The sequence below is a fragment of the Scyliorhinus canicula genome, chromosome 18 (assembly GCF_902713615.1).
Source record: "Scyliorhinus canicula chromosome 18, sScyCan1.1, whole genome shotgun sequence".
Taxonomy (NCBI): domain Eukaryota; kingdom Metazoa; phylum Chordata; class Chondrichthyes; order Carcharhiniformes; family Scyliorhinidae; genus Scyliorhinus; species Scyliorhinus canicula.
Window position 1 is genome coordinate 102,817,602 of NC_052163.1, and position 14,253 is coordinate 102,831,854.

The 14,253-nt window shown below is 45.8% G+C and overlaps 1 protein-coding gene across 1 annotated transcript in view; it reads right to left on the reverse strand.

Annotated features, from left to right (window-relative positions):
- Window positions 1-14,253, reverse strand: part of LOC119952933 (mucin-16-like) — a 306,095-nt gene that overhangs the window by 79,847 nt on the left and 211,995 nt on the right. The window contains exons 132-139 of the mRNA XM_038776568.1: window positions 12,042-12,211; window positions 10,588-10,614; window positions 8,790-8,951; window positions 8,356-8,526; window positions 6,727-6,887; window positions 6,570-6,637; window positions 2,586-2,755; window positions 1,391-1,417 (exon numbers count right to left, since the gene is read on the reverse strand). Coding sequence (XP_038632496.1) covers window positions 1,391-1,417; window positions 2,586-2,755; window positions 6,570-6,637; window positions 6,727-6,887; window positions 8,356-8,526; window positions 8,790-8,951; window positions 10,588-10,614; window positions 12,042-12,211 — 956 coding nt within the window. The remainder of the gene's footprint in view (window positions 1-1,390; window positions 1,418-2,585; window positions 2,756-6,569; window positions 6,638-6,726; window positions 6,888-8,355; window positions 8,527-8,789; window positions 8,952-10,587; window positions 10,615-12,041; window positions 12,212-14,253) is intronic.

Consider the following 14,253-nt stretch of genomic DNA (forward strand, 5'->3'; position numbering starts at 1 on the left):
CTGATAATAAGGTAGGAGGTAGCGTTGTAAAGACAGATTACCGTCTTCATTCTGCCTGCTCATTCACTGGACTTCTACATGCATTCAGTGCTGATTGTGTTATCCATTGGCCACGCATATCTGGAGGGGATCCGAAATCAAAAGCTAGTCTGCACTGCTTCAAACTAGCCTGATACACTTAAAAGATCATGACTTGTAGCTGAAGCAATTGCTGAGAGTCCCTGAGAAGCTGAATGTGACTTGGGGAAAAGCAAAGGAGTGGCTGAACATATGGGACAATGGGTACCCAGTGATGGAACCATCAATTCAGCGAACATGTGTAGTTGGATCTGAACCGAGGCTTTAATACACTTACAATAGAGCCAGCCTATTCGTCGTTGAACTTCAGATGAAATGGCAGGCTGGCTCTAAGGCACTGATCTTTATACATCGGTCCCAGGGGGAGGAGTCCTGGGCAGAGCCAAGGGAGGAGCCCAGTATAAACTCTCGCGTACTCCCAGAGTGACTCCACCTGGTGGTCGGATAGTGCAACTGCCCTTACAATGGGTAGATAACGAACATATATACATGGAGTAATATTGGCAACTATATATATAGAACAGTACAGCACAGAACAGGCCCTTCGGCCCTCGATGTTGTGCCGAGCAATGATCACCCTACTTAAACCCACGTAACCCGTATACCCCATTAACCTTACACTACGGGCAATTTAGCATGACCAATCCACCTAACCCGCACATCTTTGGACTGTGGGAGGAAACCGGAGCACCCGGAGGAAACCCACGCACACACAGGGAGGACGTGCAGACTCCACACAGACAGTGACCCAGCCGGGAATCGAACCTGGAACCCTGGAGCTGTGAAGCATTGATGCTAACCACCATGCTACCGTGAGGCCCCAGTATAGTGTGAATCACATTCACCACACCCAGGTCTTCCAATGTTGCACTGGAAGTCTTGGTGGAGGAGATGGATTGGAGGAGAGATGTTCAGTATCCACAGGAGCCAGAAGGTCCTCCTTATACATACGCAGAAGACAAAGGAAGAGATACCTGTAGAGGTTAATGTCAAGAGTCTGGCAAGTTTCTCACTTTTAGTACATCCAACAAAATCACTGCAGGCACAGAAGTGAAGGTTGATTTTATATATTATATATTATATTAAATGGTGGAGTAGACTATATGGGCCGAGGTGGCCTAATTATGCTCCTATATCTTATGGTCTTATGCTGAGAATTTCACCAAGCCGAACACACAGAGGAAGCATTCCCAATCCGATTCTTGTCTCGGGTCCAGCTTTGTAAGATTCCACACGAAACTGATTCAATGATACCTTTTGTAGAGATGTGAAATAGCAACACTAATGGGACAGAGATAGTTCTTATACTTACTGGTTAAAACAGCTGATTCATGGTAACCTGAAAAAACAAATATATTTGGAAAAGATAAGAAAGCTTGTTGAAATACTTCCCTTTAAAATTGCAATTCATTTGAAGAAAATTTGATATAAATTAAACCAGTGTCAGGAACGTGTGATGGTTTGGATGAGATGTTGCACATTTGGTTAGAAATTGCACTTTTGAAAATGCTAATAGAACATAGAACAGTACAGCACAGAACAGGCCCTTCGGCCCTCGATGTTGTGCCGAGCAATAATCACCCCACTCAAACCCACGTATCCACCCTATACCCGTAACCCAACAACCCCCCCCTTAACCTTACTTTTTAGGACACTATGGGCAATTTAGCATGGCCAATCCACCTAACCCGCATATCTTTGGACTGTGGGAGGAAACCGGAGCACCCGGAGGAAACCCACGCACACACGGGGAGGACGTGCAGACTCCACACATATGGATGTTGAATGGATGCTATCTCTTTGATTTTGCAATGTATAGGCATGAGCGAGCAGAGACAATAGCAAGATGGAATCAGCAGATCAGGAAAAGCTGAGAGCAAGGGAGATGAAACCAACAGATTAAGGCCACAATTTGTCGAGCCATTCCCGCCGGCGGGATCTTCCAGTGCCGTCGCCGGCAACCCCTGAATTTGGGTTCCCCGGCAGTGGAGGGCGCAAACAACGGAAAAACCCGTTGACAGCAGCGGGACCAGCAGACTCCGCCACCTCCTGATGGTGGGCTGCCCCCACCGCTGTAAAACACACCGCGCAGGTGGGAGGATGATCCCGCACCAAGAATGGAAGACAATCAGTCGACAAGGGTGAGATGTCAAGTGATTAGTCAGGACAAGGCACCAACTGGGAGAGAGATGTTGGCGGGATGAAAGTGCAGCTGGAGAGAGAGTAGGTGGGATTTCCGATGCCCCTGCGCCGTGTTTCGCGGAGTCGGAGGTGACCTGCCGTTGGCCGCAGCGGGATCTTCGGTTCCACCACCGTCAATCGCGCTTCCCGTTCTATGCACCCCCGCTGCTGGGAAACCTGTGGCGGGATTTCACCGGTGACGTGATTGGGTGATCCCGTACGTGAGAACGCCTGGGAAATTCCGGCCAGTGCCTCTGAAATTAAGTTTTAATTGGTTTACAGTGTAAATAAAACTAAACAGATATTAAATTATAATGAGCATTTACCATTTACAAAGAGGCTGTTGCTGTCCAGTGAATATGTTCCGAAGGTGGTGTTCCCCTCTGTGTTGTCTTGGAATTCATGATAAAGTAGAACTCTATCAACTTGCTGAGCATTAGCAATCTTTTTGAAAATACAGGTTAACTCAACTGTACTGTTTCCATCACTTGCAGGTCTGCCACGTACATAGGGAAGGAAGTTAATTTATTTTATTAAAACTTTAAATGTAACATTGATGCCCTGCTGTGAGTGACAATGCAAGAACACTAGCCTCGAGCTAAAAGAAAGCCTTGCTGAGAGATCTCCCTATCACCGTAGTGAGAATTTTGACTCTCAATCTATAACTGAGCGTGGCATTACTTAATGGGGGTTCCTAGCATCAGGCTGCAGTTTGTCATCAAGCTGTCTAGGTAGCCAATAACATTAAAGAATTCTCATAGACAGGCAACCAGGAAATGAAATGCATTGTGAACAAAATAACTTTTGAAAACTATATTTTGAAACACTGCTAGGCTGGGGGGATGTGGGGTTCTCCAAAGGTCCTGGGGGTTGGGTGGGTTAGGGCTGTTGGTAAGGGGTTTACCACAGGAGCCTCCCCCACTCCTTACTGGGATGGGGGCCGTGTGTCTCGTCTGCCCCTTCCAGCCCTTAACAACCCTTAGCATGGTGATCCCAGGCAGCATTCTGCTGAACAACATCCTTCTGGTCTGACTTTTTTAACCTTGAAGTGTCCTCTTCGGCTTGAAGTGTTCTGCCTGACAGCTGATGAGCAGTCAAAGCAGTCCAGTGAAGCGGAAAAGGGTCTGGCACCTGGTGTCAATCGCGCTTTTCTGCCGACGCTCTATTCTCCACACAATTGGGATTCACGATTGCAGAGGTGGTAAATGGAGAATCCCAGTGTGGTCCACCAGATTCACTGCCGGCTTTTCCCATTATATGTCTTGACACTCAGTTAAAAGAAATCCTGAAGGCTGGGGAAATCCGGGGGAATGTCCTCCGTCATTATTCTGTGATGGAGTCCGCTCCACCAGCAATCTCAGCTTTCAAAATGGCACCCCGATCTAATAAAATGGATTCCCTCACGAACATAAGACACCTTGCCCTCAGGGAATGACCACCACAGGCACACCACGTTTCCCTCCCACCCAACCCCCAACCCCGGACCGCCATCCTGAACTTCCCCAATGGAAGCCCCCCTCCCCTAGATTACCCCTTGGCACTGTCCTGTTAATTAACTTTAAATTAATTCAAATGTGATTCCTGTCATTGCATGGCGGAAGCGCCGTTACGTCACTGGTGGGGGTGGAGACAATCGAGCGGGGAAATCCCAACGGTCTCAAAGATAATTTGGGTCTCTGCCCCCGCTGCCATTCATGCCCACCAAAAATGGGGGTAGAAAATAATAATAATCTTTATTGTCACAAAGGCTTACATTAACACTGCAATGAAGTTACTGTGAAAATACCCCAGTCGCAACATTCCGGTGCCTGTTCGGGTACACAGAGGGACAATTCAGAATGTCTAAGTTACCTAACAGCACGTCTTTCAGGACTTGTGGGAGGAACCGGAGCACCCGGAGGAAACCCACGCAGACACGGGGAGAACGTACAGACTCCACACAGTGACCCAAGCAGGGAATCGAACCTGGAATCCTGGAAGTGTGAAGCAACAGTGCTAACCACTGCGCTACCATGCCGCCCACGGAGTTGATCCCCCACTAGAGCTAAGGTAGAGCTGAAATACCATGAACTTTAGGGATAACTTCAATTATTTAAACAATTTGGTTTTAAAAATCTAGTAATTACAGATAATAGGGATATATAACAGCATTTCACAAATATGGAAGTATATTTTCATGGATTGTTCAATAGAATTTATTATACATATTAGCATTAAAACCCAGTTTCTCCTCAATGAGATAAAGCTTAATTTCTGAAGGCTCTTCTGGCAGCTATATAAGAGTGGAACGGGGAGTTCTGATTGACTACTCCCACTGGGACGTGTGTCAGGGGTGGAGCAGGGAGTATCCCTGGTGAGCCAGAGCAACAAATCACAAGCCACAATTTCAGCATTTCTATATTCATTTATGGGTTGGATTCTCTGCTGTCGGGATTCTCCGTTGCACCGGCAGCCTGGGGATTTCCCAACAGTGTGTGGCTGCCCACAATGGGTAACCCCATTGGCCACCTGGTGAGACGGAGCACCCTGGGGCCGCGCCGCACCCTGGTGTGGCGGACAGAGAATCCCACCCTATGTTTGTGTTAAATCTGGAAGTTGATTTCAGATTCATAGACGTAGCCATTGATAGCAAGACCAGAGTTTGTTGTCCCTAAATTTCCCCTAAATTGAGTGGCTTACTAGGCCATTTCAGAGGGAAGTTAAGAGTCAAGCACATTGTTGTTGGTCTGGAGTCACATGTAAGCTGATTTATTTCCTTAAAGGCCTCCACTTGGTGGGTTGGTGCAAGTCAATTTGACAGCCGTTAGGCAGTTCATTAGCATGGGGCAGGACTTCAGCTCCTATTGGTTTGGAAGACCTTGCCAATCAGAAGGCTGGCAACTCTCTAACCCCAGCAACCCCAGAAGAAGCAGTTACCACAACGGAGATGACAGGTAGTCTCCAATCAGAGGAGGCAAGAACCAGGTCAGTCCAAGGTAGGATCCTAGGCCAGGGCAGAAGGGTGCTGGGTTCAGGAGGGCTGTAGAGGAAGAGGCAAATGTGGGAGGAATAACTTGGGAACAGCTGACTCCATTACTGACAGGATGCCCGCGGATCGGTGGGCCCCGATCATGGGCCAGGCCACCGTGGCAGAAGGCAACAATTCCAGACTTCTAGTGGCTAGTCCCGCAGGCATAAATCACAGCAGGTCCTTACCGGCGGGACCTGGCTCCACGGCTGGCCTGCAGAGTCCTCGGGGTGGGCGCTGGGGGATCTGGCCCTGGGGGTGCCACCACGGTGGCCTTTCCCATGATCGGGGCCCCAGCGCTCCGCGGGCAGGCCTGTGCCGTTGGGGCACTCTTTCCCTCCGCACCGGCTGCTGTCAACCCCCGCGATAGCCGGTGTGGAGAAGAACCCCCCTGCACATGCGCTGGGATGACAGCAGCACATGCCGGTGGAGGCCCCTTCAGCGCCGTTTGGCGTCGCGCCAAGCCCCTTCCGCTCCGGCTGGCGCGGCGCCAAACACTCCGGCGCCGGCCATGCCCCTGAAGGTGCGGAGGATTCCACATCTTCGGGGCAGCCCAACACCGGAGTGGTTCACACCACTCCTCAGCGCCAGAGTGGCCCACCCCTCCGGTTCGCGGAGAATCCCGCCCATGGTTGTTTTACATAATAGGCGGGATTCTTCAGAAACCGTCGGGACGTGCAACTCTGGAGCGAAGGAGTGGTTTGCGCCACGCCGGCTGGCGCGGATGGGGCTTGGCACCATGCCTACCAGCGCCGAAGGGCCTCCGCCAAGCGGCGCAAGAGCGGGAGCGCCAGCGTGTGCTGGTGTCATCCCAGTGTATGCGCAGGGGGGTTCATCTTGGTGCCGGCCATTGCGGACCAGTACGGAGGGAAAGAGTGCCCCCACGGCACAGGCCCGCCCGCAGATCGGTTGGCTCCGATCACGGGCCAGGCCACCATTGGGTACCCGCCTGGGGCCAGATCCCCCGCGTCCCCCCCCGCCCGAGGACCCTAGAAGCCGCCCGCGCAGCCACGTTGGTATGTACCTGTCATATTATATGCAGGTGGGACCCGCTGAAAACGGGCGGCCACTCGGCCCATCGTGGGCCGGAGAATCGCCGGGGGGCCGCTGCCAGTGACCGCCGACCGGCGCAGCATGATTCTGATTCCTGCCCCCACCAAATCCCTGGCGCCGGAGAATTCAGCGGGGGGGGGGGGGGGGGGGGGGGGGGTCGGAGAATCCTGCCCAATATCTCCAGGGCACTTGAACATATGTTGTGGATCAGTTTAACCTGGAACTTTCAGCTAAATAGTTAATTTCTTACCTGAAAGATACGGACTGACAACTGGAGAATGTTGCGTTTACTCTGCTATTGGCATACAAATGATTGAGCTGTAGAAAATTTAAATGTTGCATTTTAGTATGTAAATGTCAATGAAATAGAATGTTTTCTTCTCAAGTGACACAGCTAGCATACTTGCCTCTTCACGAATGTTCCTTGATTCAGCCGTGTACAACGGTGAACTGAGGTTTTGCAGACTTGATGTGAATGGCAGTGTGAGCACGGTGAAGGTCACATTAAATTCTTTTGCCTGTGTCCCTTGATTTGGTTTGGCTGTTACAGGGACAATGGGGGGTTCCACTGTAAGACAAAATTATGTAATGCAGAGTGAGATCACAAAATTTAAATCTATCCAAGGAAGGACTATAAGCTTCTCGCTGAGATTTTTCTGTGAGTGGTGATGGAACAACTTTTAATGTTCACCTCCAGTGTAATTGTCCACAGACATTTAGTGGACTTCTCAAGTCCAGCACAGTCCAAGGGCAGCACGGTAGCATGGTGGTTAGCACAGTTGTTTCACAGCTCCAGGGTCCCAGGTTCGATTCCCGGCTTGGATTACTGTCTGTGTGGAGTCTGCACGTCCTCCCCATGTCTGTGTGGGTTTCCTCCGGGTGCTCCGGTTTCCTCACACAGTCTAAAGATGTGCAGGTTAGGTGGATTATCTATGCTAAATTGCCCTTAGTGTCCAAAAACGGTTCGGTGGGGTTACGGGGATAGGGTTGAGGTGTGGGCATAGGATGGAGGTGCAGCTTAGGTAGGGTGGTTTTTCCAATGGCTGGTGCAGACTCAATGGAACGAATGGCCTCCTTCTGCACTGTAAATTCTATGATTCTATAATTCAACAGAGATTCCTGCTCTTCCACAGCCAGTGGACCCCTCTATAGAGTATCTCAAGTATCTCTGTGAGAGGAAAGCTATTCATCCAATCAGATTAAAGAATCCTCATTGAAGCCAACACAGGATATAAGAAACAGGAAACATATAGTATAGTTAAACCACCGTACAGAAAGTGAAATAGATCTTGGGCCATACACATGGGAATAATAAAAGAACAAAAGGCAACAGTTACATAAAATTATTTTGATTTAAGGAAAATTTATATTCTTCTGAGGGAATGATGCTCCTATACTTTTAAAATGATATTTTCACAGCCACAAAAGCTCAACTTAAACTTTTCATTGGTCTTTAGAATGATTAAATCTCATTACCGTGTCCCAAATCTGTCTGGCTGAAAACCAGAGTTCTCTAAAAACTGAACATTTTGAGAAGGCGCCTGCATCAGTCTTAATTCAGTAAATGAAAAAAAAAACTTACTAGGACAATTAGGTATTGAATTGGAACGGTGTGACACCTGACTAATTATCCACTTCCCAGCGCTTGCACCAGTCCAGTTTGCACGTCGAGTGTCCCCATTCTTTGACCCCATCTGACCCAGTTTGACCCAAACTGCCAATGGCCCAAACTGCTTGGCCCAATTTCAGCAAGATCTGAAATATGGCGTGACGTCAGTCCCCAAGTTTATCAGTTTTTAAACACTGTACCTGTGCTAACTAGCCTAACTTCACATTATAACAGCAATTTCTGTATTGGTTCCATCGGAAAGGACTGCACAATACCAACTGGTTATTTGAACTTTATTCCATTCTGTGCAATGGTAGTCAGCAACGACCTCTGATCTTTGGTTATTTTTCCAATATGTGATTCAAATATCAAAGCAGATTTAAAGGACTTTGAATGGTGTGCATGATAAGAATAATTGTGTACTCACCAGTTGTTGAAGTGAGTGATGCGTTTGCTGTTACTTCCATTGTCAATGTTTCAGTAGAGCTCACTGTTGTTGTTGATACTGTTGTTCCCATTGAAGCAGCAGCTGATGTGGAGTTTGGTGCTGCAATGGATGTCTGTATCTTTGCAGATGAAGTTTCTGTTGTTGCTGTCACTAAAGTAGGTGTTTGACTTAATGAGATTTACAAAAACATGCAAGAGCATCCAAACATATATTGCAGAAATCACCATCTTAGAAATAATTTAAAATAGCCATGTTGCAAATATTATTCACCAGATGTCTCTTTGGATTTTATTCTCCCTGTGTAATAGTTGCCAACATACTTCAAGATTTTGTTACACAATGTATTTCTGAAGTTGCAGTAGATTTAAAATGAATCAGAATAGTACAATTCACAAGAGAGCATTCGGACTCACCACTTGTTGAAGTGAGCGAGGTTGCGCTTGTGGTTGCTTCAGTTGTAGATGCTTTACTGGAGCTCGCTGTTGCTATTGGTGCTATTGTACTTGTTGAAGCAGGCGCTGATGTAGAGGTCAGTGTCGCCACGGAGGTCTGTATATTTGCTGTTGATGTTTGTGCTGATGTGATTGAAATGGATGTATCTTGTTATTGAGGGAAATAGTAAATACATTGGCGGGAGCATTGAGCTCCAAAATGTCAGCAATGTAATCAAATCAGCTTTGCAGATATCACTGAATCCGCAAGCTTCAGTCTGTCATTCACTAGACACACACTGGCACATGCACCTTGACGATATTCGGTAATACGTACCGCTTTCACTGTTTTTCATCCTTACCTGCTCAAAATGTGGATACTGCTGAGCTAACTTTCTGAACCACAATCTACAGAGCAGAAATAGGCCATTTGTCCCAAATGGTCTATGCAGTTTTGATACTCCACACGACGTTCGTCTCATTGCTTGCATCTTTCTACTCAACCCTTTATCCCTCTAATCTCTTCTTGCTCAATACAGTTAGCTGAAATCCCACTGTTGTAGGTGTTTAATATTCATACACTAATATCTGACATTATCATTCCATGACAAATTCTCTTCATAATCTGGGTGATATGATCAATATTACAGTTTTGTGTGATTTCTTTTTTCCAACAGAAAATCATTCCATAATTATCCCAAGTATAGATTGCATTTTATTACATGGAGTTTTCAATGAGGTGGAATTGATCGGTAAGATGAGGTGTAGAATTTTCTGGCATTAATGGATAATTTCTTCAAAAATACAGAAAGGAATGTATAGGTTCAATTGTAGTCAATAAAGGGGCACCTAGGTTTAAAAGTTACTTGCTCAGTGCAATCAGAAGTTTTGCTGACTGAATGATTTATCCAGCCCCAGACTTTATATTTGATTCCCATGTTACCCATCCACCGGAACTTAAAGCAACTGAAATTTCTACTCTTGAATTTTAAATGCTTTAACAATCTGATTCTAGCCAATGGTATTTTAGCATTCAGTTTCAGTCCAATAAAAAGAAAGAAACAAAATGCATGTCTTGTATTTGTATAACTCTTTTCAGGCCGTCAGACATCCCAAAGCACTTTTACAGCCAATGAAGAATTGAAGTGTGGCCACTATTGTAACTTAGGGTAATCGCATGGAGCAATGACCAGATAATCGGGGTTTTGTGGTGTTGGCCAAGGAACATCCTCCCACTCTTTTTCAAAATAGCATGTGGAATCTTTTACTTCCAATGAAGAGGCTGCGACATTAACAGTGCAGCATTCCACTGGAGAGTCAGTATAGATTATTGCGCTACAGTCTGCAGTGGAACTTGAACCCGCATGCTTTCAATTCAGAGATGAGAATACTATCAACTGACCCACTGCTGACACAGCAGTGGGGGTTTTAATTTGTGTGTTAGTTCAAGCAGAATCCTAAACAAATTGCTGAAGAATGTGCTTGCAATTTCACAATCATGCAGAGGATACGTTCCGAGTACAATTCTTGGGTCAGATCTGAATGTTTTAAGATTACTTGTGAAACTGATTCACTGGTACCTTTGCACAGATATTAAACAGCAATTGAACAGAGATAGTTCTCATATTCTGAAGAACAGTCATATGGACTCAGAATGTTAATTCTATCTCTCTCTCCACAGATGCTGCCAGACCTGCTGGGTTTTTCTAGCATTTACTGTTTTTAATTCAGATTTCCAGTATCTGCAGCATTTTGCTTTTATTTTAGTTACCATACTTACTGGTTAAAACGGCTGATTCATGGTAACCTGGAAAAAAAATTTTGGAAAAGTCACTTAATCTGGTTAAAATACTTCACTTTTAAATTGCGTGAGTTTGATACCAATTAAACCAGTGTCAGAAACATGTGATGACTTGGATAAGACGTTTCGCATCTTGTAAGAAATTAAACTTTTGAAAATGATAAAATGGATGTTACAATAATGAGTGCGTCTGTTGTCTCTCATGAGTTACAAATGAATAAGCAAGAGTTCAGCGAGCAACAGCAAGGTGGAGTCAACTATCAGTAGTGAGTGCGAGTGATCGAGTGAGAGGCAACAGACCAGAGTGAGAAAGCCAACAGATCGAGCGTTGCAGAGAACCAGTAGATCAGGGTTTTTTAAAAAATCATTCAAGGGATTTGGTCTTCGCTGGCCAGGCCAGCATTTATTTTCCCTCTCTAATTGTCCTTGAGAAGTTAGTGGTAAGTTACCTCCTTGATCCGCTGCAGTCCATGAAGTGTAGATACAACCACAATGCTGTCAGGGAGGAAGTTCCAGAATTCTGAACCAACGCTATTGAAGGAACACCGATGCATTTACAAATCAGGATTGTGAGTGACTTGTAGGGGAACTTTTAACTGGTGCTATTCCTATGTATCTGATGCCCATGTCCTACTAGATGGTAGTGGTCAAGGTTTTGGAAGGTGCTGTCTAAAGAGCCTTGGTGATTTCCTGCAGTGCATCTTGTAAATGGTACACACTGCTGTGACTGTGCATCGATGGTGGGGTCAATTAATGTTTGTGGAAGGTGTGCAAATCAAGTGGGGTGCTTTGTCCTGAATGGTGTCGAGCTTTTCGAGTTGGAGGTGCAGTCATCCAGGCAAGGGGAGAGTATTCCATCCCGACTTGTGCCTTGGAGATTGAGTACAGGCTTTGGTGAGTCAGGAGGTTAGGTACTTGCTCCAGGATTCCAAGACTGTGATCTGCTCTTTTTTCCACAGTATTTATATGGCTAGATCATTTCAGCTTCTGGTCAATTGTATCCCCCAGGATATTGATGGTGAGGAATTCAGTGATGCTAATGCCATTGAATGTCGTGGGGTGATGGTTAAATTCTCTCTTGTTGCAGATGGTCATTGCCTGGCACTTGTGTGGTGCAAATGTTACTTGCCATTTGTCAGCCCAAGCCTGGAAATTGACCAGGTCTTACTGCATTTGGACATGGACTCTTTCAATATCTGAGGAGTCGCAAATGTGCTGAACATTATGGAATCGTCGGCGAACATCCCCACATTTGACCTTACGATGGGAAGATTGTCCAGGGTTGAGACTGAGTCAAGTGTTTTGAGAGTACAGAGCATTGTTTGCAAGAAAGGTGCTGATGATTCAGCAGTAGGATCGAGAATGCCTATGAGATAAAGTTTTAACTGATTACAGTAAAAATAAATGACTCTTTAATTAAAATGAGCATTTACCATTGACAAAGAGGCTGTTGCTGTCAAGTGAATATGGTTCTAAGATGGTGATGCCTTGTGTGTTGTCTCGGAATTCATGGTAGAGTAGAACTTTATCAACCTGCTGGACAGTAGTATTCCTTTTGAAAATGCAGATTGCCTCAATCGTACTGTTTCCATCACTTGCAGGTCTGCCACACACAAATCCCAGATGGTTAATTTGTTTTAAAATATTCAACATAACGCTCAATTGTCTGAAATTTGCAGTGAACAGTGAATCAAGAGCCTCTGACCTCATAGAAAGCATCACTGAGAGATCTCACGATCTCAGTGGCAAAATCATAAATCTCTCAACGTGCAGTTGATTGTATCATTACTTACTGCGGGCTGCTAGCGTCAATCTCAGCAAGGTATCCAGACAGCCTTTAACGTTCAAGAATAAGACAGCCAACCAGGAAATGAAAAACCCAGTTACACCTCATTGAAATAAAGCTGAATTTTTGCGGGGATTTCTTGCGCAATGTAAGAGTGGAAAGAGGGAGTTTGCATTGATTTGCTGGTGTGTGGGAGTGGGGGTGGGGGGCATGGTGTTTGTGAATACATGGCTCAGCCTGATCTAGCCCTGTTCTGGGGAAGCACTTTCCACATAAATCTGTGCTTGCATTGAATCCTGAAGTTGTGCTCAGATTCAAAGTGGTAATGATGGTGGAAGCTAACTGGTTGCTGTCAAAAAAACCTGGAAATTCCAGGCAAAGAGCTTTCTGTATAAATTGTTTGCCGAATAGATTCCTGAATTCATGTAAATAATCTTGAATAATGGTACATTACGTGGTGTTTGAAAAGGAGTGAGGAGTCTTTTCATAGTTCTGTATATTTTGGTGGCAGTGCACATTGAGAGAGTTGAGCATTATTCGATGACAGTCGATTTGGTCCAGAATTCAGCTGGTTCGGTGGACGTGCTGCACTTAGGGCCTGACCCAGGTCAACAAAAAATTGCTGAAGCCTTTCAGTTTACCTGTCCACCTCTTAACCTCATTGGACAACTCATTACGTGAGTTATTAGATGTGTTCCCCATCATTTTCTAATCATCTAAAAGTAAACTCCTCAACAGCATTAGTTTGTTCGATATTCTGTGTACGTGCTACCGTAATATCTTAGGGGCACACTATTGTGATTGATATGAGGCAATTTTATTTGGAGGCGGTGGCCCTGCAGGACCAGTATAAAGTTCAGGGGTGAGCCCGCCTCCACTTGACCAAGTTGGCAAGCCAATTTTACAGCTGTTCACCATGTTTTGACGCGGGTGGAACTGTAACCACTATAGGGGCTGACGTCTCCCTTTGATAGCCATTGGCTAATCAGATGGCAGTAGCTCTCCACTCCCAGCAATACCCCAAGGAGTGGTCATTGCATTTGGGACTACAGGCAGCCTCCATCAAGAGGAGCCTTGGAGCCACACAGGCAGCTAAAAGTTTCACTGCGGCTATACAGGCCAACCCCAATGAATGGGGGAAGGGAGGGATAATTTTGAGGGTTGTGGGGTGGAACACATAGTGGTAGCGGGCAGTAGCTTGGGGAGGGGGTTTGGTGATGGTAGCTCCATTGTTTACCGAGTGTCCTGGGCAACCTTGCCTCCGGTAAAATAATTGCAACGGAGAGAAAAGGCGCTTATGAGTCCATTACTTGGCCAGTTAAGGACCTTGATTAGTGTACAAGCAAGCAGACCCACTAATAGCAGGTCTGCTGCTGCCATATATCACCTGATATTTTGCCCCCCTCTGCTAGCCCACTCACAGGAGGATGCATAGAATTCCAGCCCTAACCTCTGCTCCTTTTCTGTTGTCTTGAACAAGATGCTAATTAGCAAGCATGTTCATCATTATATTGGCTTGGTCCTTTCAAACTCACCATTCTACAGTTGTGCCTCCCCTAATATTTCAGGGTGTTGGCAATCATCAAAAGGAGGATATTGAGAGTCACACCACATGTCTACCCACACGTATATTTTTCAACTACTGAGGTAAAGTTATTTCTTAGAATCCAAGATATAGGAAGCCTATCGCAGTCCCACTTTTACATAATTTGAGGTGGCTTTTGTTTTGAGCGGCAGGTAGTAAGATCAGTTCTGTTATGTTGGCAAAGGTTATGTATGTTTGGAATTCACCGACGCAGTTTGGAAATCACCCCATCAAACAATGACATCCAGGAAATCATTTTTTAACACTATTATAA